This window comes from Cervus elaphus, chromosome 4 (assembly GCF_910594005.1).
Source record: "Cervus elaphus chromosome 4, mCerEla1.1, whole genome shotgun sequence".
Classification (NCBI taxonomy): domain Eukaryota; kingdom Metazoa; phylum Chordata; class Mammalia; order Artiodactyla; family Cervidae; genus Cervus; species Cervus elaphus.
Window position 1 is genome coordinate 68,301,258 of NC_057818.1, and position 23,389 is coordinate 68,324,646.

General features: G+C 44.5%; 1 protein-coding gene and 1 pseudogene across 1 annotated transcript; one reads left to right on the plus strand and one right to left on the minus strand.

Annotated features, from left to right (window-relative positions):
- Positions 1-801: 801 nt before the first annotated feature.
- Positions 802-2,250, plus strand: LOC122692895 (annotated as a pseudogene).
- Positions 2,251-6,956: 4,706 nt separating this feature from the next.
- On the minus strand, positions 6,957-23,366 carry C4H19orf18 (chromosome 4 C19orf18 homolog). The gene is made up of 8 exons (XM_043900553.1): positions 21,094-23,366; positions 18,955-19,063; positions 16,856-16,954; positions 16,251-16,289; positions 13,205-13,288; positions 12,253-12,355; positions 8,043-8,209; positions 6,957-7,302 (listed from the first exon to the last, which is right to left on the minus strand). The coding sequence occupies exons 1-8, from the start codon at positions 21,094-21,096 to the stop codon at positions 7,184-7,186; spliced, it is 723 nt and encodes a 240-aa protein (XP_043756488.1). The 5' UTR covers positions 21,097-23,366; the 3' UTR covers positions 6,957-7,183.
- Positions 23,367-23,389: the final 23 nt, after the last annotated feature.

Below are 23,389 nucleotides of genomic sequence, written 5' to 3' on the forward strand. Positions count from 1 at the left end.
GGTAAATTGGAAGTGGTCAAACAGGAGATGGCAAGAGTGAATGTTGACATTCTAGGAATCAGCCAACTAAAATGGACTGGAATGGGTGAATTTAACTCAGATGACCATTATATCTACTACTGTGGGCAGGAACCCCTTAGAAGAAATGGAGTAGCTATCATGGTCAACAAGAGTCCGAAATGCAGTACTTGGATGCAATCCCCAAAACAACAGAATGCTCTCTGTTTGTTTCCAAGGCAAACCATTCAATATCACGGTAATCCAAGCCTATGCCCCAACCAGTAACGCTGAAGAAGCTGAAGTTGAATGGTTCTATGAAGACCTACAAGACCTTTTAGAACTAACACCCCAAAAAGATGTCCTTTTCATTATTAGGGGACTGGAATGCAAAAGTAGGAAGTCAAGAAACACCTGGAGTAACAGGCAAATTTGGCCTTGGAGTATGGAATGAAGCAGGGCAAAGACCAACCGAGTTTTGCCAAGAGAACGCACTGGTCATAGTCAACACCCTCTTCCAACAACACAAGAGAAGACTCTACACATGGACATTACCAGATGGTTGACACCGAAATCAGATTGATTATATTCTTTGCAGCCAAAGATGGAGAGGCCCTATACAGTTCGCAAAAACAAGACCGGGAGCTGACTGTGGCTCAGATCATGAACTCCTTATTGCCAAATTCAGACTTAAACTGAAGAAAGTAGGGACAACCACTAGACCATTCAGGTATGACCTAAATCAAATCCCTTATGACTATACAGTGGAAGTGAAAAATAGATTTAAGGGACTAGTTTTCCGGGCAAGATGGCGGGGGGCAAGGCTGGTATGACTTTAGGGCAGCCGCACCTTTCTCAGCAAGATCTCGCTACTTTGGATGTTTCCAAGTTGACGCCACTTTCACATGAAGTTATCAGCAGACAAGCCACAATTAATATAGGTACAATTGGTCACATAGTTCATGGGAAATCTACAGTTGTAAAAGCTATTTCTGGAGTCCACACTGTCCATTTCAAAAAATGAACTGGAAAGAAATATTACAATCAAACTTGGCTATGCTAATGCTAAGATTTATAAACTTGATGACCCAAGTTGTCCTTGGCCAGAATGTTATAGATCCTGTGGAAGTAGGACACCTGATGAGTTTCCTACAGACATTCCAGGGACCAAAGGGAACTTCACATTAGTCAGGCATGTTTCCTTTGTTGACTGTCCTGGCCACGATATTCTGATGGCTACTATGCTGAACGGTGCCGCAGTGATGGATGCCACTCTTCTGTTGATAGCTGGTAACAAGTCTTGTCCTCAGCCTCAGACATCTGAACACTTGGCTGCTATAGAAATCATGAAACTGAAGCATATTTTGATTCTACAAAATAAAATTGATTTGGTAAAAGAAAGCCAGGCTAAAGAACAGTATGAACAGATCCTTGCATTTGTTCAAGGTACAGTAGCAGAAGGCGCTTTTATTATCCCAATTTCTGCTCAGCTAAAATACAATACTGAAGTTGTCTGTGCGTACCTAAAGAAAATTCCAGTACCCCCAAGAGACTTTACTTCAGAACCCAGACTTATTGTTATTAGATCCTTTGATGTCAACAAACCTGGCTGTGAAGTTGATGACCTTAAGGGGAGTGTAGCTGGTGGTAGTATTCTAAAAGGAGTATTAAGCACAAGCTGGAATCAAGATTGCCAGGAGGCCAATGAGGCCAGATTGAAGAACAGGGCCGGGCACACATGCCCTGGTCCTAACTCCTCCCTTGAACCCAGTAAGTCCTCACTGACAGCCCCGGGGGTTGGGACGCACTGTGTTTCAGGGCACGTGACCACTGTGTCTCCCTTCGCCGCGAAAAGCAGTACAGACAGTCTTCTCTGCTTCGTGGAAGACTGGAGCTCCGAGGTCCCATCCCGCACCTCTGCAGAGGCTGCGCCTTCGGCATCACACCTACGACAACCGGGGCCGGGCTGCAGGCACCGAGCAGGCGCCCCGTGCTCTGGACTTCAGTGTCCGGTGGGGCGAGGACGGCGCGGGTCCGCGGGACGTGCCTTTACCCAAGATGGTCCCGTGGCGCCGGCTGCCATCGGAGTTCGTTAAGCGCGGAGCAGCGGGGGGACTCGGTGCAGCAATCCCCATCCCGGGCCTGGCGAGGGGGACCCTGGACCACGTCGGAGCCTCAGACCCGCCTCTGTGCAGTGGGGACAACGCCTCTTCACAGACCTTCTGGGTCCCTCACGTCTGTCCAAAGCCTTAGGCACTGGTGCCCAAACAGGCCTAAGGCAGTTATAACCTCAGCCACTAGAGGGAAACAAGAAGTCCCGCCCCTGTGAATTGGTCCTAAGACGCTTGCTCCTTGGAAGGAAAGTTATGACCAACCTAGGCAGCATATTAAAAAGCAGAGACATTACTTTGCCAACAAAGGTCCATCTAGTCAAGGCTATGGTTTTTCCAGTAGTCATGTATGGATGTGAGAGTTGGACCATAAAGAAAACGGAGCGCTGAAGAATTGATGCTTTTGAACTGTGGTGTTGGAGAAGACTCTTGAGAGTCCCTTGGACTGCAAGGAGATCCAACCAGTCCATCCTAAAGGAGATCAGTCCTGGGTGTTCATTGGAAGGACTGATGTTGAAGCTGAAACCCCAATACTTTGGCCACCTGATTCGAAGTAGTGACTCATTTGAAAAGACTCTGATGCTGGGAAAGATTGAAGGCAGGAGGAGAAGGGGACGACAGAGGATGAGATGGTTGGATGCCATCACCGACTCAATGGACATGAGTTTGAGTAAACTCCAGGAGCTGGTGAAGGACAGGGAGGCCTGGCATGCTGTGGTTCATGGGGTCACAAAGGGTCGGACACAACTGAGTGACTGAACTGAACTGAACCATCCTCTAGTAAAGGAGGCAAAGCTCCTATGGGAAATGGTGCCTCTGGGTTTCCAGGCAGAGGCAGGACTTCGCTCCTTCTTAAAGAGGTTGTACTCAGATTACTGGAGTGTCCTGTCTGCAACTGAAAACTCTTAGGTGTTTGGCGACCTATTTATTAGTTTGGACTCCAGGAAGTTCAGCATTCTCACAGAAGCTACAGATATAATGCATCTGTCCTCCATAGAATCACAAAAGGTGTGTCCACTAGTAGAGAAAACTCATAAATATCATGTGCAATTCAAGCGTCAAAATTATAAAAATTCAACCATCTTTTGAAATTCAAGAAATTATCTTTAACAATCGTATGACAATGATCATAAATTGACAAAAGTAATTTATGTAAATTTAGAGTAATTGCTCTGAAAGAAATTGAGACATAAATCTAGAGTAAAAAATGCCAATTACAAATTGGCAGTTGGTGGCTCAGACGGTAGAGCATCGATTGCAATGCTGGAGACCCGGGTTCGATCCCTGGGTCGGGAAGATCCCCTGGAGAAGGAAATGGCAACCCACTCCAGTACTCTTGCCTGAAAAATCCCATGGACAGAGGAGCCTGGTAGGCTACAGTCCATGGGGTTGCAGAGAGTCAGACATGACTGAGCGACTTTACTTACTTACTTACTTATCTACCTCTATGAGGATTAACTCATGTGCTCTGCAGCTGCTGACTTTCAACATCTCCCCGAAAGGAGTTCAAGGTGCAGAGCAGAAATGAGGCACTCTGCTCGGGGAAAATTAGCAGAATAGGTATTCAGATAGACATTTTCAGGAGCCAATTTTATGAACCCCATTCTTGTATCTCCTCATATCTAGAAAAGCACTAAAACCCTTCACTGTGATGACTGCTCCTTGTGACTAGTGCTAACCTTGATGAGACTAGCAGAAACCTTTTGCAAAAAATGTGCTTGATGGCATGTACTCCCCCTTCACCAAAATTACATATATACTGACCTTCTCCTCTGCCTCTTTGGGGCAGTTTCTTAGCACTATCTGAAATGCTGTCTCCCAGGTTATAGTCCTCATTTTGCCCCAAATAAAACTTGATGCACAACTTTCACGTTGTGCATTTTTTTAAGTCAACAAAAACAAACAGTGTGACGTTGGTATAGAGACACAAAACTTAAGTCACAAACCTAACAGAACAGACTCCCCTGGTGGTACAGTAGTTAAGAATTCGCTTGCCAGTGCAGGGAACACAGGTTTGATACCTGTTCAGGGAAGATTTCACTTGCTGAGGAGCACCTGGGCCTCTGTGCTACCACTACTGAGAAGCCCACGCACCTAGAACCCATGCTCCACAAGAGACCACAGCAATGAGAAGCCCTCACACTGCAAGGGAGAGTAGCCCCTGCTCAGTCCAATTACAGAAAGCCTGTGTGCAGTAATGAAGACCCAGCCCAGTAAAAAATAAATGTTTTTAAAAGGCCTATATTATTAAAAAATGTAACAGGACAGATTATGAAGAACATTTAAAGGCATGTGTATATTTTGATCCTGGATTTATGGGTAGAGTGGCACCAGATAGCAGTGAGAAATGTAAACATTTAAATATGGTCTGCATGCCACAACAAAGATCGAAGATCCCACATGCTGCAACTAAGACCTAGAGCAGCCAAATATATAAATAAAACTAAATATTAAAAAGGAAAAGAGTTCTAAAAAAAAAAAAGTCAAACTTGAATCAGAGGGGCATCAGTAAATGGCGGAGTAGGAAATTATAGGTCCTTGTTCCCCCTAAAAACTCTAGATAAACAACATCATGCTGGTCAAAATAGTTTTTGAAATACTGTAAAAACCAGTGAAGGATCTGCAGAAACTAAGCAAACACCCTAACCAAAAAAATTCCACAAATCAAAATGATAAATTTGGGGAATGTCCCAGAAGTCCAGTGCTAAGATTTTGCGTTTCCAGTGCAGGGGACACAGGTTTGATCTCTGTAAGGGAACTAAGATGCCATATGCCATGAGTCCAAAAATATAATGGAAAAAAAAGATAAATTTGAGGGCATTTTCAACGGTTCCATGCCCTCCTCCCAGGCACAGCAGAGTGAGGTGGAAGCTGCCTATTCTCAATTCTACTTCGGGAAAGGAAGGAAAAGCCTGGCACTTAACTGCAATATTCTGGTTTGTCCGAAGGCTGACCAACAGTCTGGTTTCTGCATCACTTACCTCAGGGCCACTGACAATGGTGGCGATAGTCTGCAAGTCAGGATGGAGGCCAGTAAGCCCCCTGGTAGACTCCAAACCTCGGGAGAGCAGCAGGGAGATGGCAGTCCTGCTATGTCTGGGGATAAAAAGACTAGGGCAGAGGAATTTGATAGACTGTTTAATGCCCTGAGAAAAATCAGGTGTGGGGGAGTGAGACTTTAGGGAAATTAAGACATTTAATGCAGCATCCTGCATATGGCAAAATTGGGGGAAAATACTCACCTACACAACAGGGAAGATGCATGTCCAGAAAAAATCTGAGAAAGGGTTGATTAGCAAAGGTCTTTCCCTGCATGGGTTGTGGCTTCCCAGATAGCCCTAGTGGTAAAGAACCTGCCTGCCAGTCCAGGAGACGTAAGAGATGCGGTTCAGTCCCTGGATCAGGAAAGATCTCCAGGGAAGATCCCCTGGAGAAAGAAATGGCCACCCACTCCAGCCTGGAGAATTCCATAAACAGAGGAGTGGTGGGCTAAATAATAAAGTCCATAAAGACTTGGGAGAGATGGTTTAATGTAACAATTAAGAGTGACAATCCCATCACCTTTGCCTAATCACAAGACTGACATCTGTCATATTCGAAGACCCACACTCAATGGCAGGTGTGTACACACAGCTGTGTACACCAGGGAGCAGGATTTTCAGGGGCCGTCTCAGAATTCTGCCTGCCACCCTGGTTTTTGCTAAGACATGTCTGCCTGGGACGATTTATGCTCTTCTCATATCCTTGATACTTGATAAAAAGTAGTCCAGGGATTTCCCTGGTGGTCCAGTGTTTAGGACTCAGCACTTTGAATGCAGTGGCCCGACTTAAATCCATATTATCTGAGTCACTTTGCTGTACAGTAGAAATTAGTATAATATTGTAAATCAAATATAATACTTGTGTCTTGAGTATTGGCCTTTGCAGCAGTGAGCAGCTGAACTTGGGCTTGGTGCCAGGCTTGTCCAGTTACACTAAATTTTTTTGGTAAAAATTTTCATTGCCCTCAAAAGAATACTCATACCCACAAACCATTTTTCCATTTTCTCCCCACCCCAGCACCTAAAACCACTTATCTACTTTCACCCTCTATTGATTTGCCTAGTCTGGGTATTTCATATAAACAGGGTCATATGATGTGTGACCTTTTGTGTCTAATCTCTTTTACTTACGCATAATGTTTTCAAGGATCATCTGTGTTGGAGCATGTGTGGGTACTCCTTTTGTCCGGCTTAACAACACCCCACAGTACAGGGAGACCACATTTTGTTCACCTGTTTATCAGTTGATGGACAGAAGTGGTGTTTCTTCCTTTCTGCTCTTATGAATAACGCTGCTATGAATGTTTGTGGACAGCTTTCTCTTGTGTGCAGGTACATATATTTTCAATTCTTTCAGATATATACCTAGGAGGTGCTGGGTCATGGAGTGACTCTATATTTAACTTCTGGAGGAACCATCAGACTGTTTCCCAAATCAACAGCCCTGTTCTGAACATCTTGCCTCTTTTCATGTTTCCCACAGCTCTCAGTGACTCCTAGCTTACAATACATCTGGCAATGTTTTCAGCTCTCTGCCTGCAGGTTTATTTCCCTCACCAGGTCCCAGATCCTTAAAAACAAAGGTTACTGTATCTTAATCTAGTGTCATATTCATTTTGACATTCTCACTCTCCTCGTAGTAAAATGGAAGCAAGCTACTGGAATTGACAGATAATGTCACTGGGGAAGCTTTATTTTATGAAAGTGGTTCCCTGGCATGGTCTGGGAGACTTGCCCAAAGAAATTACTGGTTAGGAGTGAGAAAAGAAAATCCCGACAATTTCTCTTTCACACTTACAAAGTCAGATTTCTCTTCCAATTAAGTTATATTTATTCATAAAACTATGAGAGCTAGGAAGCAGGAACTGCCACATCACATGAATTTATTTTCTGCTTTCACGTCTAGTCGTCATCATTCAGGGTGCTCCTGTACAAGGTCCTCCAGAAGAAAGTCAGGCCCGCGCTCTCAGCCTACGTCCTCCCGCAGTTGTCGTTCCGCACTGGCTGCCAGTCCTGCGTCTCGGTCACCTGCTTTCACAGACGCCCCGCTTTGGCAGGTTGTGCAGGATCCTTTACTTCCACTTCCTTTACCAAGTTCTGTGCTGCATTCCATCTCTTCTTTTCAAAATGCTTTCTTCTTTTCGATCTAATAACTAAAATGTAGACATCATGTTGCTGAGATACTAATAAATGAGGAATTATAAATGGAGACAAAAGAAGTGAGGAAAGATATGGAAAAATAAAGGAAGGAACAATGGAATTTTTAGGCTATACTGAATGCTATTTGCCTGATAAGGAAAATTGCACTTTGAAATTATTTCCCCACTTTCTGTACTCAAGCTTTGTAAATTTCCAGTTTTAAAAATGTATAATATTGTAAATCAACTATACATGTTTTTAAAACTTAAGCAACTTAGCATGCCCCCCACATGAGCATATATGTTGTTATCTCCTCACAAGAAGTGGCAGGGGTGGTGGGCGACTCTCAGCAGGGGTCTCTGACCCGGGGATAGTAACCTGTTTTGTGGGCTTGGATCCCATTTCCACATCAGGCTGAGGCAGACGGTGCAGGAAGGCATCTGCCTGTCATTCAAAACTCGAGAATAACACAACATTATAAGTATGTGTAAGGGAAATGTTTAGTCCAGGGAAGGTTTTGTCTCCTGAACTCTCTTTTCAATCCTTGGAATTGCCTTGCAAAAGGAACCAAGGAACCACACAGCTGTTTGCCCCTCTGTGTAACGGAGGATGGTTTACTCTCGCAGGCGTGGCTAGAGATGTTCGTCTTTCTTACCTCCCACTTAGCTTTGCTTTTGAGAAAACCAAACCCTCATTGTCAGCTCAGCTTTCCTGCAGTTTTGGATCTGACAAGATAAACTGGTTGACCACCTACCTGAATGAATGAAATTTTCCAGTTCCTTCTCATTCTCTGGAAGCAGGTACGTGGACTCGTCCTGGCTCTCATCCTCAAAGAATTCCTCTTCATCTCCTAACGATGGGATCTTGATATTTTTATAAAGTGATGCAAGTTGTTGTTTTTCCTCAGCCTCTACCAGTCGACTGGAGAACAAAATACATAATTTCGGGGGAAGGCTGTGCCCTATGGCTTGCAGAATCTTAGTTCCTGACCAGGGATCAAACTGTGCCCTGTGCAATGGGCGTGCAGAGTCTCAACCACTGGAACACCAAAAGAATTCCCAAAATAGAGAAATTCGAAAGCATAATTTTCACACTAAATCATCAGGTCTTAATCCTTAGTGCTGTGATTTTCTGACTAAAAAGCAGTCACTAGTGCATGGTGGTACTAGTACATGGGGAGGGAGGCAGAAATAGACTTTGAACAAAGTGTCAACATTTTATATAAAGATAGCATAGGTACTGTTGGTTTTTCCTTTTCCTCAGTCTCCAATATTTTTTGGCCTGGCACTGTTACTGATCCTGTATTTAAAATGTTCATCATGGGGCTGTGAATGCACTAATTTAGACTAAAAAAATACTGTATTATTATTTATCTTGACTACCAAGTTTTTGGCACTGCCTTAAATTTTGCACCTGAAGTGAGTGCCTTGTTCACCTCACCTAGATCTAAACTTGGAAGTGGCTCATTGACCAGATATTTCTGTGTGAAGTGGAAATGGATAATACAGTGTTTAATTTTTTCTAACATATGTACCTTCTTAATTATGTTTGACTTATGTAATAATGGGCTTCTGGGGTGGCTCAGATGGCAAAGAATCTGCCTGTAACGTAGGAGACCTGGGTTAGATCCATGGGTCAGGAAGATCCCCTAGAGAAGAGAATGGCTACACACTCCAGTATTCTTGCCTGGAGAATTCCATGGACAGAGGAGCCCTGCAGGCTACAGTCCATGGGGTTGCAAAGTTGGACACAACTGAGCAACTAACACTACATGTAATAATAAATCATTTTAGGGTTAGCTTAATTGTGTTCTAAGGAGCTGAGATGGAGGAAGGGGTGTAGGGGTAACATTCTAGAATCATGCTGTGCAGCAGAAGAACTGATTTGACTGTAAAAACTGCTGCAGATAATCAGAAAACTGGGACAGGGACAGGATTTGGGTGAGGAGAATGAGGTGCTCACTTCATGTGAAAAATTTAAGGGGGTACCAAAAAACTCAGTAATGATGATAAATATTTTTAAAAACTGAAATGAGTGAATTCCCTGGCCGTCCAGTGGTTGGGACTCGGTGTTTCCACTGCCAACGGCCCAGGTTCAATCCCTGGTTGGGGAACTAAGATCCCACAAGCAATGCAGTGTGGGTAAAAAAAGGAAAAAAAACTGGAAAAATACACAACAAACCAAATATCAAAATTTAAAAAGCAGGATCCATCAGCACTGTGATGAACTGCATGAGAGCCTGAGTCAAAAGGGAAAATATTGAGTCCCTATATACACGCTTTTATGTATTACTTTATGGTTCTTCTTTTCTAAAACATTAAAGTAGTTGAGGATATATTTTAAAAATTGAAAAGTTCTATATCAAAACTCATGGCATTATTTTAAGTTTAAATACTTTATATCAGAAACAAAATTTATTATAATTTTACTTTCCTGGTTTAAATGAAATAAAACTCACTAATATGACTGTGTGGATCACAATAAACTGTGGAAAATTCTGAAAGAGATGGGAATACCAGACCACCTGACCTGCCTCTTGAGAAACCTGTATGCAGGTCAGGAAGCAACAGTTAGAATTGGACATGGAACAACAGACTGGTTCCAAATAGGAAAAGGAGTACATCAAGGCTGTATATTGTCACTCTGCTTATTTAACTTATATGCAGAGTACATCATGAGAAACTGGAGGAAGCACAAGCTGGAATCAAGATTGCCGGGAGAAATATCAATAATCTCAGATATGCAGATTTACACTACCCTTATGGCAGAAAGTGAAGAGGAACTAAAAAGCCTCTTGATATAAGTGAAAGAGGAGTGAAAAAGTTGGCTTAAAGCTCAACATTCAGAAAACTAAGATCATGGCATCCGGTCCCATCACTTCATGGCAAATAGATGGGGAAACAGTAGAAACAGTGGCTGACTATTTTTCTGGGCTCCAAAATAACTGCAGATGGTGATTGCAGCCATGAAATTAAAAGACGCTTACTCCTTGGAAGGAAAGTTATGACTAACCTAGACAGCATATTAAAAAGCAGAGACATTACTTTGCCAACAAAGGTCTGTCTAGCTGAGGCTATGGTTTTCCCAATATATGGATGTGAGAGTTGGATTATAAAGAAAACAGAGCACCGAAGAATTGATGCTTTTGAACTGTGGTGTTGGAGAAGACTCTTGAGAGTCCCTTGGACTGCAAGGGGATCCAACCAGTCCATCCTAAAGGAGATCAGTCCTGGGTGTTCATTGGAAGGACTGATGTTGAAGCTGAAACTCCAATACTTTGGCCACCTGATGTGAAGAGCTGACTCATTGGAAAAGACCCTGATGCTGGGAAAGATTGAGGGCAGGAGGAGAAGGGGACAACAGAGGATGAGATGGTTGGGTGGCATCACTGACTCGATGGACATGGGTTTGGGTGGACTCTGGGAGTTGGTGATGGACAGGGAGGCCTGGCGTGCTGTGGTTCATGGGGTCACAAAGAGTCGGACACAACTGAGCGACTGAACTGAACTGAATATATTTTCATTTTTTATATTTATTTATTTAATTTGGCTGCACTGGATCTTCGTTGTGGCATGCAGGACGTTTAGATGTGGCATGTGAACTCTTAGTTGTGGCTTGTGGGATCTAGTTCCCTGACTAGGGATCGAACTCAGGTCCCCTGCATTGGGAGCACAAAGTCTTAACCTCTGGACCACCAGGGAAGTCCCTCATTGATATATATCCAAAATATACTTCTGGAAAAAATTAATGCCTAAAAATTACATAAAAACGTGCTCTGGGGCATATATTTTTCCTTTTGCCTCAGGTTTTAAAATGTCACTATGGGTAACACAAACTTAAAAGCTATAAATGTTGACATTAGCTCAGTAACTTAATTGCTCACTAAGAGTTCAGGATGAAATGTTTTAGTGAGTTATTTTAGGAATCTTCGTATCTGTTAACATCTTTATTTATACTAATGAAATAAACTGAAATTGAAGTTCCATAAATTGAGTCAAGGAGATCGTCAGATTAGAAAATCCAGAACCAAACATGCTGGTGACACTCACTCATTAGCAAAGTCTCTTCAATTTCACCTTTAATTTTACCTTCATTTGATATACTTCAAGCTAGTCCTAAAATGGTTACCTTAAAAGATATTCCATACATGGCCATGTATTTCCCATGTGCACACTTAATCCTAAGAAAGAATTTAGTACTTCTTCAAGATGTTTCTGATGGGATATAATGGAATCCTGGAAGTAAATCCTAGAATAGGAATCGACGTGCTGCTCCTGATCACAGTCACATGACGTCACAGTGTGGCTCGCTTTTGTCTGATACTAATTTCAAAATGATCACACAAAATAATTTCAAATTGCTCACAGCCTGTGTGAGCAAGTATATATATAAAGCTTTGCCACAAGCTTTATTTGTGTGAACAAGATGGAGTGTCTTCCCTAAATGCTACTATCACCCCAACCACAATGATGATAAATTTCTAGTGAAAGAGACAGTGGTTACTTTTCTGCTTTGCGCTATTAAGATTTCTTTCCAAAGCATCAAGTTCACTCTAGAAAATCACATTGTTAGAAGATGCCAGCATCTCAGAACATTTTTGATCATGAGCCACAGTAAGAGAGAACTTTTACTTCACAATCTTAAGTCTGAAAAGTTGAAAAACAGCATTTCTATTCTACTAAATTGTATTTATTCTGTCCTGTTTCTTTTTTGTTATTTATTCATACTTTTTATTTTTTTTTAATTTTTTGTCATGTTTCTTTTTATATTTTTCACTTATGTCATGATCCACCATGAATATAGGCCATATTCTGAAAAACACTGAAAATGTATAATGACTGTAATTATTCAGTGATTATAAGAATTACCAACATCATCACCATTATTAACATTACTACCATGAAATAATCTAGTTACTTTATGTCTTATTAAAGGACAGTAAAGATTATTTAGCATAGACTTACTATATCACGTAGGAAATAATGGTCCCAAATATCAGGGCAATAGTGAGGGCTATACATGCAACTGTAATTACTTTAACAAGAGCAGGTCTATGAGGAATCCATGCTAAAAATAGAAGGAAAAGAAGTTTTCATAAAATCCCATTTTAGCTGTGACTATCAATTAGGGCTTCCCCGATAGCTCAGCTGGTAAAAAATCCACCTGCAATACAGGAGACCCAGGTTCAATTCCTGGGTTGGGAAGATCCCCTGGAGAAGGGAAAGGCTACCCACTCCAGTATTCTGGCCTGGAGAATTCCACGGACTGTATAGTCCATGGGTTGCAAAGAGTCAGACACGACTGAGCGACTTTTGTAGGTGGCGCTAGTGGTAAAGCGCTCACCTGGTAATGTAGGAGACATAAAGAAATTCGGGCTCAATCCTTGGATCGGGAAGATCCCCTGGAGGAGGGCATGACAACCCACTCCAATATTCTTGCCTGGAGAATCTCATGGACAGAGAAGCCTGGCAGGCTACAGTCCACAGGGTCACACAGAATTAGACACGACTGAAGTGACTTAGCACACACACATGTATCAGTTAATATATTTGTTAATCATATTGTTTTAGGGGAATGGGAGAGAAAATCAGAAATAACATTAAAAATAAAATTCTTAATTTACAAGAAAACCACGCAAGCTAGATTGCACAGCCTGTGTGAGCAAGTATAATTTGAATTCCCACCTAAACCCTGACTCCTTTTTCCATCTGTCTCCTGTCTTTGGCCAAAGCCCTTTCTTATGAGACCGGTCCCTGATGTATGGCAGAAGCTGCCACTGATATAGCTGAAAGGAGAGTGGCCTTACACTCAAGTGGTTTTACAACTCAAGTGTTGCCAGATGGTCTTAGGTTGTACAGTGCTGTTTTTAAATAAAACAGGATATTACAGGGCAATTTGAGATCTAATCCCACAAACCTGCATTCCAGGGGTTGGTGTTTAGGCCCATTGAATATCCTATAAAACCAAGGGTGGTCCTTGCAGGCTCACTCTTCTCATCATCTGAAATGAAAATAAAGAGCTACTATAGGTACAAACTGAACAATTGACTAAGTACATCACTCAACCATTTGTAAAATCTGACAAACTGAGGTGCCTCCTCCTTGTCTCACACGGAGCACTCCCTTTCTTTCCCTTCTCTGGCTCAACAACTGAGCTGAGAAACTCTTTGAGACTGGCACCTCAATGTGAAGTCAGCTTGACATGAAGAAAAGAACCTGGACTATGAAAATGCTCAAAGATTAAATGCTTAAGTTTTCAGTTCAGTTCAGTTCACACGCTCAGTCGTGTCCGAGTCTTTGCAACCCCATGGACCGCAGCACGCCAGGCCTCCCTGTCCCTCACCAACTCCCGGAGCTTACTCAAACTCATGCCCATTGAGTCGGTGATGCCATCCAACCATCTCATCCTCTGTCGTCCCCTTCTCCTCCTGCCCTCAATCTTTCCCAGCATCAGGGTCTTTTTAAATGAGTCAGTTCTTCACATCAGGTGGCCAAAGTATTGGAGTTTCAGCTTCAACATCAGTCCTTCCAATGAATATGTAGATGTTCATTTAAGATTCTCTTGATTTTTCTGTACATTTTCAGGTTTTCATAATGAAATACTGATGTGGAGGACAAGGGTTACAGATGGTTTCAAAACCGTGACTACTGAAAACTGGTTGTTGGACTTGGCAATGGGAAGGTCATTGGAGACCTAGTCAAAAGTGCTATTACCCATGTGCATGACTGAAAGAAGTTCATGAGAGAATAGAAGGAAAGGGATTACAGAGAGGAAGAGTTTTGAAAATTTTCTGAAGAATTTTGCTGTCATGGCAGGAAGAGAAATGAAGGCATCTCCCAGAAGGGGCTGAGGGATCAGGAGACAGGTTTTGCTTTTTAATACAGAAAAACTGACATCATGATCTCATGTGCACAGGGACAACACTTTAAATTGTGATGCTACTGGAAAGGGAGAAAGAATTGACCAGTGTCCCAAAGGGATGGAAGTTGGTGCAAAGGGGAAGGGTCAGCCTTGACCTGGCCGGGAGGAAAGATGAGAAAGTGTTATTCAACTGCTAGTCAGGGAGATGCAGATGCTCGCTCAAGTGCTTGTGTTTTGTCAGTGATGGTGGGAACAAGGTCATTCTGTAAGATCAAGGCTGGGGTAGATATGGTGGGGGTGTTTGTGAATGAGAAAAACAGAGGAGAAAGTCACCAAACAAAGAGGAAGGGTAACTGGACTAGGAAAATAGACCAGCATACTTTAAATAAAATTTCCTAGAAACAGAATGGCTGGGTACACTATTTTTTTTATAGCCACTCCTGTACCCCAGAGCCCACCAAAATTATTCAAACTATGCAACACTAATCAATCCTAAAGGAAATCAACCCTGAATATTCATTGGAAGGACTGATGCTGAAGCTGAAGTTCCAATACTCTGGTCACCTGATGGAAAGAGCTGACTCACTGGAGAAGACCCTGATGCTGGGAAAGATTGAAGGCAGGAGGAGAAGGGGGTGACAGAGTATGAGATGATTGGATGGCATCACTGACTCAATGGACATGAGTTTGAGCCAACTCTGGGAGATAGTGAAGGACAGGGAAGCCTGGTGTGCTGCAGTCCATGGAATCACAGAGAGTCAGACACGACTTAGAGACTGAACGGCAACAATAACAACAAATGCAGCACTAAGCTTACTCCATGTACCTACCCTGCCTCACCCATTCCTTTCCCCAGACAGTCAACAGAAGCTCTGGGTCATGCTCCCCTCTTTCTGCCCCCTGCCTCCTGACAAGGCTGGTCCTTCCCCACATGGCTTGGCATGGTGTGCCCTGCCTGCTGTTTCTAGGATTCTGTGTGTATAACCTTCCTCCTTCACAATGATCATTTCTGAGTCTGTGGGTCTTATACCTGATTAAAACAAATCCTGGGTGTATTTCAAAACTGTGGGTCAAAGAGTGAATGCATTCTTCTTATAAGAACTCCGAAATTGCCCTCTGAAGAAACTGCACTTGTTCCTGGCTTACACACAAGACAGATTAACTTTCCCTACTCCTTTGCCGGTACAGTTTGAGATATTTTGCCCACTTTCAACATAGCTCAAAACTGGAATTAGAATGTATTTTCAAGGTGTATTTTCCTTTTTATGAGGTAGGCATCTTTCCATGTAACCGAGAGCTGAGAGTTACAAGAGCAAATTGGAGTCTTCCAGTGATCCAACTCGACAAACAATTTTGTCTTCTATGTCTGTATCATAAATTACACTTGGGACTGAAAGCTCAGGGATGGCAGAGGACTCAGCGAACCTCTAGGGCCACCTCACAAGAGGTTAGTGTTGATAGTTAGTGTCAAGATAGACTAGAATGTGGGCCTTCTAACACTTTGACCCAGCTTCCTTTTCTGGACTTTGGTGGTGGTGAAGTGAATGGGGAAATGAAATACTATAGCTGAGCTTTGTCTGTGCGCGCTCAGTTGCTCAGTCATGTCCAACTCTTTGTGACCCCATGGACTGCAGCCAGCCAGGCTCCTCTGTCCATGGGATTCTCTAGTGAAGAATACTGGAGTGGGTTGCCATGCCCTCAGAGGATCTCCCCAACCCAGGGATCAAATGTGCATCGCTTACAGGTTCTTTACACTGAGCCACCTGGGAAGCCCATAGCTAAGCTTTAGGAAGAGTAATAAAGAATGTCTTTGGGATGGACAGATGTATTAACTGTGATTTTTTTTTTTCTATATTTCCTGACACCTTGACATCTGTGCTATTTTCTAATCTGTCCCTAGCAGCATGGTTACTAACCCAGCCATGGCGGGGGGGGGGGGGGGGGGGGGGCAAGGCGTGCCTTTTTCTAATTTGCACAGAGTAGGGGGGAGCTGTACAGGTTAGTTATGAGCATCACGGGACGCCCTCCTGGAGGAGCCATACGACACAAGAGCTTTGCAGATATTCATGGATCCCACGTGCACTCCCAGATCCCGACTTACCAGTGCTTGCTGGGGGCTGCATGGGCGTGGTACTTGGAGCTAGATGGCCATTGAGGGGGATCAGAGAGAAGAGAAAGGTTTAGGATACATTTAGGAAAATTACAACATAACTTGGTATTAGACGACAGGGCATGACACGGTTTCCAAATATTAATTGCTGAGATGGTAAATGTTCTTAGCAAGTTTACTCCAGTGCCGAGCAGATGCACGGGGCTTAGTCTGCAGAAGAGCGGTGCTCTGCTCGCAGCCAGTGTTTCCTCTGACGCACATGGACAGTTCACAGTGCATCTGGGTGTGGCCTGCTTCTGCAGTCACGCAAGCTGGGAACCCTCCTCCCAAGCAGAGGACCTAGAGAAACTTGGCGTGGAGCTAAAGGGCGCGGTGCTGTCATCAGCTCAGAGAGGTGGTGCCGGGAGGCAGCGACAGCCCTGCCATCACCCAGCTCACACAGAGAGAACACAGGATCTAGTTTCCAAGCAACGTCTATCTAATCTTATTATTTTATGGATCACGCTACTAACAAAGAAAAGACACATTGAATAGCAGCTAGGAGGACCACAGAGTACAGTTCCCATTCCACTGACCAAGTAGTAACGACGACTCACCTCTGGGTCTTGGGATAGCTCCATGGACCAAACGAAATTGCTTACCGAACTGTATGGGTTGTTTGGTGACATTTGGCTGTCTTTCTAAGGGAAAATAATCTGGAAAAGAAAACCTACAGCAGTGAGGTGCAATCACCCCTTCTTACTTCCCCTGAAATGAGTGAAAGCAACGGTTGAGGCAACCCATTCAGCCTGTTGTTTGTCTGACTGGTTTGAACTCACCTGCATAAGGCACACACAGATGAAGTGGGTATTCCATTAAAAACAAAAATAAAACAGCAAAAGAACTTTGAACCTTGTCCATCATTCCAAAACTGCTAGTTTGTTATCGTGTGGGTGAAAGGAAGTATTTAGCTATGTCCACCATCTGCCCTGTATTTCTCTGAGAAACTAAGTAGCTCTTCTCCCTACAGAATGTTCTGACTGGGAGCCACCAGTGTGAGGTCAGCTCACATTGCTACATGGAATTCTTTGATGGAACCAAGTCAGCCAATGGGGAGACTAACAGAATGAGAGGGTGTGCTGGGAGTGAGTAAGACCCTCAGTGCCCAGACTCTTGAGGAGACAGAAGGGAATCAATTATAATTCAATGTGACACCTCACAAGAAGCAGACGGAGGAGACAGCAGGGCTCTGTAGGCCCATTCTAATGCTTACCTCTGGCTTCCTGGATGTTTGAGCTTCATCAAGTTACTTAACCTCTCTGAGCTTCAGTTTCCTCATCAGTAAAATAGGCGGAGGAAAGAACACCCACTTCACAGGGTTACAGTGATGGCTCAATAATGCAATCCACACAAAGCTCAAAAACAGGGTGGGCACTGAGAGTGAGTTAGTTCTGGATGTAAAATGTGAGTGTGTAATCTTTGAAAAAAAGCAGTTTGGTACGCCTCCAACCTCTGGGGTACCATCCAGAAGCCTAGACCCAAGTGGCTGTCTCCAAAAGTTTCTTTAAGGGAGAGATTAATTGAATCATCTCAGCTTGTAGAAAGGGGATTGAACAATGAGATGGTGTAGAAGGCTGTCTCCTGGATTTGTCCTCTGCCCAGCCAGTAGTTCACATGATACACAAAATAGGCTTTCATCCCTCCTACCAATGGTAATAAGGACAGACCGGACACCTCTTGGTGCTTATACAGCCCCGAGGACCAGGAGCCAACGCCACCTGTGCTGCAGCCCAGAGGGCAGCTGCCCCTCCTAAATGTCTGGGGGATGACAAGACTAGGACCCGCCCCCCCCCGCCCCCCCGCCAAGACTTCCTCCCGCTGTGGACAGTCAAGAGGGCCTTGCTCTGTTCTTTCAACACCCAACCTGTCTTCCCCCCATCCTGCTGTGCCCCCGGGATGAGCCTGGTAAGATGCGGCTTCCATGCTTTCTAAATCCCACAGTCTCACAACTGCCTCTGATCAAACCCATCTCTTTTGAGCTTCCTATTGGCCTGCCTGTGGGCACTGTTTAGACTGGACTTAGGACTGTCAAGGTCCCTGTGCTCACTGCTGCCTTGCCCAGTCCTTCCCCCTGGGTCTGTGAACACCGGGCTCCTAGTCCAGGTTTCCTGGAACACAAAAGGTTGGACAGAATTAACTGTGTGTTTTCCAGGAGCCTGGAGGTAAAATTCCACACCGTCACCCCACATCTCCAGGTTCCACCCACCCTGTATCCTGGAGCCCTTCAGGTGGCCCCTCTAGGCCCATGAAGCCTAGGCCACCACCCTCCTCCATGCTGTAGTCGCTGCATGGGGCCAAGTTACGAGTCCCCAGCACTTTGCTTGGGTCCTGCCCAAAGTGGACCCACAGTGACCTCAAGCCAAGCTGCTTCCTCCCTTGTGGGGTATAAACCGTGTCATGTCCCACTAGACGTCTGCTCCCAGGATGATCAGAACCTCCAGAGCCCTGGTTGAAAATACATTTCTGGGGCCAGGGGGAGGGGCCTGTATTTTTAAGATGCCCCCAAGTAACTTTCAGGATAAGAAGTTTGGGGAACAAGACCAAACTTAGCGGCTTCTGGCTGGAAAATCTCATCAGGGTCCCCATTTCTCTACCGGGACACTCCCTCTTTGGGGCTTCAGACCCTTCACCGGTTCCTCCCACCGTGAGGACCCACCTTGAGCAGGGTGCTGCCCGTAAGCGCCACACTTGCTCCACCTGCCGAGGCGTTTCATCTTTGTGATGTCACACAAGGGAGGGCAGTGTCCAGGCAGAAAGAACAGCTTCTGCAGGGGAGGCTGGCGTGAGCTCTGGCTCTCCTGACTGAAGACTGTGTTGCTGGGAGCGCCCAGCACTACCCACATTCCCGGGCCCTTCTCTCCTCTGTCCACAAGGCAAGGCTGCCTTGTTGCTTCTGAGTTAATTGCTTTTTTTTTTTTTTTTAGCATTTAAACACTTATTCTTCAAATTAAGAAATGACACATTTTGATAATGGCCATTGTCTTCAAAGTGTCATTCAGTTCCCGCACATTTAAAAGGATAATGCTGATTCTGACCAATTCCTGTAACTGTCTCCTTGATATCCACCCCCAGACCCCATCATATGGCTGAGCCTTCTGACCAGTCCTTCTCCCACATACAGGGCTTCATGACCATCTGCTGAGACTGCAGAGCCCTTCTCCCCGTGCCGCATCCCCTCAAGTCCCCCCACATCTCCGCGGTCAGGAGATCCAGATGAGGAGGTTGAGAAGCACAACCGACAACCTGCTGGTGTCCCAAGCACTTCCGGAGCCACAGTGCCATGCTGGGCACCACAGACATGGCAGACCAGGACCAATGAGGTCCCCACTCCCTGGAGCACAGAGCCTGGTGTGTGGCATTGGGAGACAGAGTGGACAGTAAGAAAGGAGAAAATGTACGAGCCGATGCCAAGTAGTGACGCATGCAATGAGGCAAGTGAAGAGAGGGCGGTGAAGTGGGAAGTGAGGAAGGCGTGCTGGTTGGATGGTCCAGCATCAACACGGCCATGAACGGCCCCTGGTCCAGGTTGCTGAGGGGTGGAGTCAAGGCTGGGCAGTAACCCGTGCTTGGGAGTAGCTGAGAAACAGGCAGAGACTCCATGACACCAGGCACAGGTTTTTCCACCCTGACTCTACAAAGCCCTGGGCTGGTGGATCACACTTCAGAGTTACCTTGGGAGGTGAGAAGTCACTGATTCACAGTTACCTTGGGAGGTGAGAAGTCACTGACTCAGTTACCTTGGGAGGTAAGGAGTCACTGACTCAGTTACCTTGGGAGGTGAGAAGTCACTGATTCAGAGTTACCTTGGGAGGTAAGAAGCTACTGACTCAGTTACCTTGGGAGGTGAGAAGTCACTGATTCACAGTTACCTTGGGAGGTGAGAAGTCACTGATTCAGTTACCTTGGGAGGTAAGGAGTCACTGACTCAGTTACCTTGGGAGGTAAGGAGTCACTGACTCAGAGTTACCTTGGGAGGTGAGAAGTCACTGACTCAGAGTTACCTTGGGAGGTGAGAAGTCACTGATTCACAGTTGCCTTGGGAGGTAAGAAGCCACTGACTCAGTTACCTTGAGAGGTAAGAAGTCACTGACTAGCTTTCTGGTGCCTTCACCTCCCCATCCTAGGATCCGTCCTCCCAACCCTGAACTCACTGGGGTTCACAGGGACCAGGATCTGATCCCATCCCATGTGTGCATAAAAACAAGTAGCTGATGAAAACAAGAGAAATAAATGTGGTCACTGGCCAAGGAAATAAGCAATTTTCTAAGCATACTTATTTCCAGAAGAAAAACAGCACACCGGATTACAGATTCTATCAGAGGCACATATATTAGAACAGATGGACCAAAATTTTAAAGTAGTCACATACATTTAGAGAGATAAGGCATGACATTAGCAGTAGGGAATGAAACTAGTAACATATAAAAGAGAACCAAGAAGAAATATTAGATATGTAAAACAGTTATTGAAATGAAGATACATTAGAGGAAATAAGTAGCAAATAGACAGCTGAGAAACAAATTAGCAAACTGGCATAGGAAACAGGAAATGTCCAGAGGAAAGAAAGAAAAAGGAATTAGAGAACATGAAAGCAAAGGTAAGACATACTGACAACAGACACAGACATGCTAACATCTAAGTATTAATAATAGGTGTCTTAAAAAGAGAAAAATTTTAAATATATAGATGAAATCTTAAAAAAAGAAGAGATAAATTTCCCAGAATGTAAAACAGAATAAAGACATCAGATGAAAAGGCCCATAGAAGTAGCTTATGAAGTTACACATATACTTACCATACAACTCAGCTATTCCACTGCTAGGTTTTTACCCAAGATAAATGAAAACCTGCACACACAAAAAGCACTGAAAAGGAACATCCATAGCAGCTGTATTTACACTAGCCCAGAGCTGGGCTCAAGGTAACGTCCATCTACAGGTGAACAGGATGACTGCCTGTGGCTCATCCATGCAACGCAAAGTAAGCTACTGACACACAGTACAACGTGGAGGAGCCTTCAGAATCATGCTGAGCACAAGTATCTGGATACAAAATGTAGGATACGAGCAGAACACTGTACAATTCTATCTGTATAAAACTCTAAGAGACAATTCTAATGTGTATTCACAAAACAGACATGTGACTGCTCAGGTCTTAGGGTTGTGGTGGGGATTAACTGTGAAGAGACATGGGGAACTTTTTGGAGAGGGGAAAAAATTCTCTAGTTTTACTGTAGTGGTGGTTACAAGGATATGGACATTTTTTTCAAAACTCACCAAACTGCAGACGTAAAGGGAGATTCAACAGCATACCTGTGGTATTTATAGAGCCTCAAGACTGGCTGAAGTCAAGGTAGCGTGAGCAGACAGAAAGTGGGGAGGAAACAGCAAAGGGGACCTGAAATGCAGGCCAGAGGGGCAGGGGTTGAGCCCCAAAAGCCAGGTGAATGTATTTCAGGAAGGAAATGACCCATCACCTGAGAATTTGAGATGCTGCTGCTAAAGTCAAGGAAGAAAACAGAACTGACCACTGGATTTAGCAATGTGGAAGACATCTGGCAGCAAGGTAGGTTTTGGAGTGGGTTCAAGAAAGAACGGCTTCCCCAGGGCCTCAGTGGTAAAGAATCTGCCTGCCAATGCAGGTGACCCAGGAGATGTCAGTTCAATCCCTGGGTCGGGAAGATCCCCTGGAAGAGGAAATGACAACCTACTCTAGTACTCTTGCCTGGGAAATTCCATGGACAGAGGAGCCTGGTGGGCAACAGTCCATGCGTTCACAAAGAGACAGACACAACTGAATGGCTGAGCAGAAGAAAGAATGGAAGGGAAATGAAGACAGCAAGAGACCACCTTTGAGAAATTCGGCTTTCTGTAACAAAGCAGAGAATGATACAGGAGCTAGAGGGTTTTCTTTTCCTTTTTTAAAGTATGTTTGCGCATAGATGGGGATAACCCAGTATATATAGAAAACCTGATGATACAACAGATAAGGGAAACGCAGGAACAATGTCCTGAGGCAGTGGACATGGAACAGGCTCTGGCACCAACCCAGTCCATTTGTATAAAGGCAACAGTGGGAAGGCACGGATGTTACCAAAAGTGGGTAGAGGAGGTGGAGACCTACGATGGAAGCCTCTGCTGGTGGCCCCTATTCACTCAGGAAACAAGGAGCAAAGTCATCTGCTGGGAGCAACCCGGAGGGAAGCTTCAGGCAAGGGATTGTTGGAATCTTGGTACTAAACAGCCAACTAGCTTAGGAAAAGATACTTGAAACAGATGGTGGGCAGGTCCTAGTCGCTGGTAATGGAATGGTCCTAGGGATGACAATGGCAGTGTCTGTTGCAGGCTGGGTGGGAGGCAAAACCACTAGCAGAGAGGTCGAAAAGCTGTGAGGTCAGGACACGGGAAGGTTGTCTACACCGATAATGGGACTGGGAGTATGATGGGGTGGTTTTAGATGCAGTACTGCAAGAGTAGAAATCTTTGCAGACAAGTGAACCATTCATAAGATGACTGCAACAAAGAAGCAGGAGTGATAATGACAGTCTGATGTTCCAAGAGTCAGAACTGTTTTAGATAAAAGGGAGGGAGAACAATCTAGAAGCAACGAGTGAAGAAAAGTAGGAGAGAAAGCAGCCACTCCCTGCAAGGGTCTTAAGAGGCGCTGCGCAAAGAGGAGACTTATGTTTCAGCAGATGATGGATGAATGGAGACTTCCAACCGGGCCCAGAAGGTTTCAGAGTTGGGGCAGAGTGAAGTAGGGCTATTAAAAGGGCAATGAACTGAGCCATGTATAGGTGAGAACAAGGGAGGTAAGAGGGGACCTCGGAGTCCTGGACACACAAGCTTGTATAATAGGTGGTAGGGAGATAGGAAATCCTCCTAGGAGGAAACACGAGACTGGGATCCTTTTAGAAGGACGCTTTAGAAGTCCAGGAGGCCCTTTTAGAAATATTTTTTGGGGACTTCCTAAAGTGGTCCAGTGGTCCAGTGGCTAAGACTCTATGCTCTCAATGCAGGAGGCCTGGCTTCGATCCCTGGTCAGGGAACTAGCTCTCACATGTCACAACTAAACAAGATCCTGCATGCTGC

Coding starts and splice junctions, on each gene's coding strand:
- C4H19orf18 (XM_043900553.1), bottom strand. Junction 13,289..16,250: donor GCAGCCCCCAGCAAGCACTG/GTAAGTCGGGAT, acceptor TTTTCATTTCAG/ATGATGAGAAGAGTGAGCCT. Junction 7,303..8,042: donor GGAAAATTTCATTCATTCAG/GTAGGTGGTCAA, acceptor TCTACATTTTAG/TTATTAGATCGAAAAGAAGA.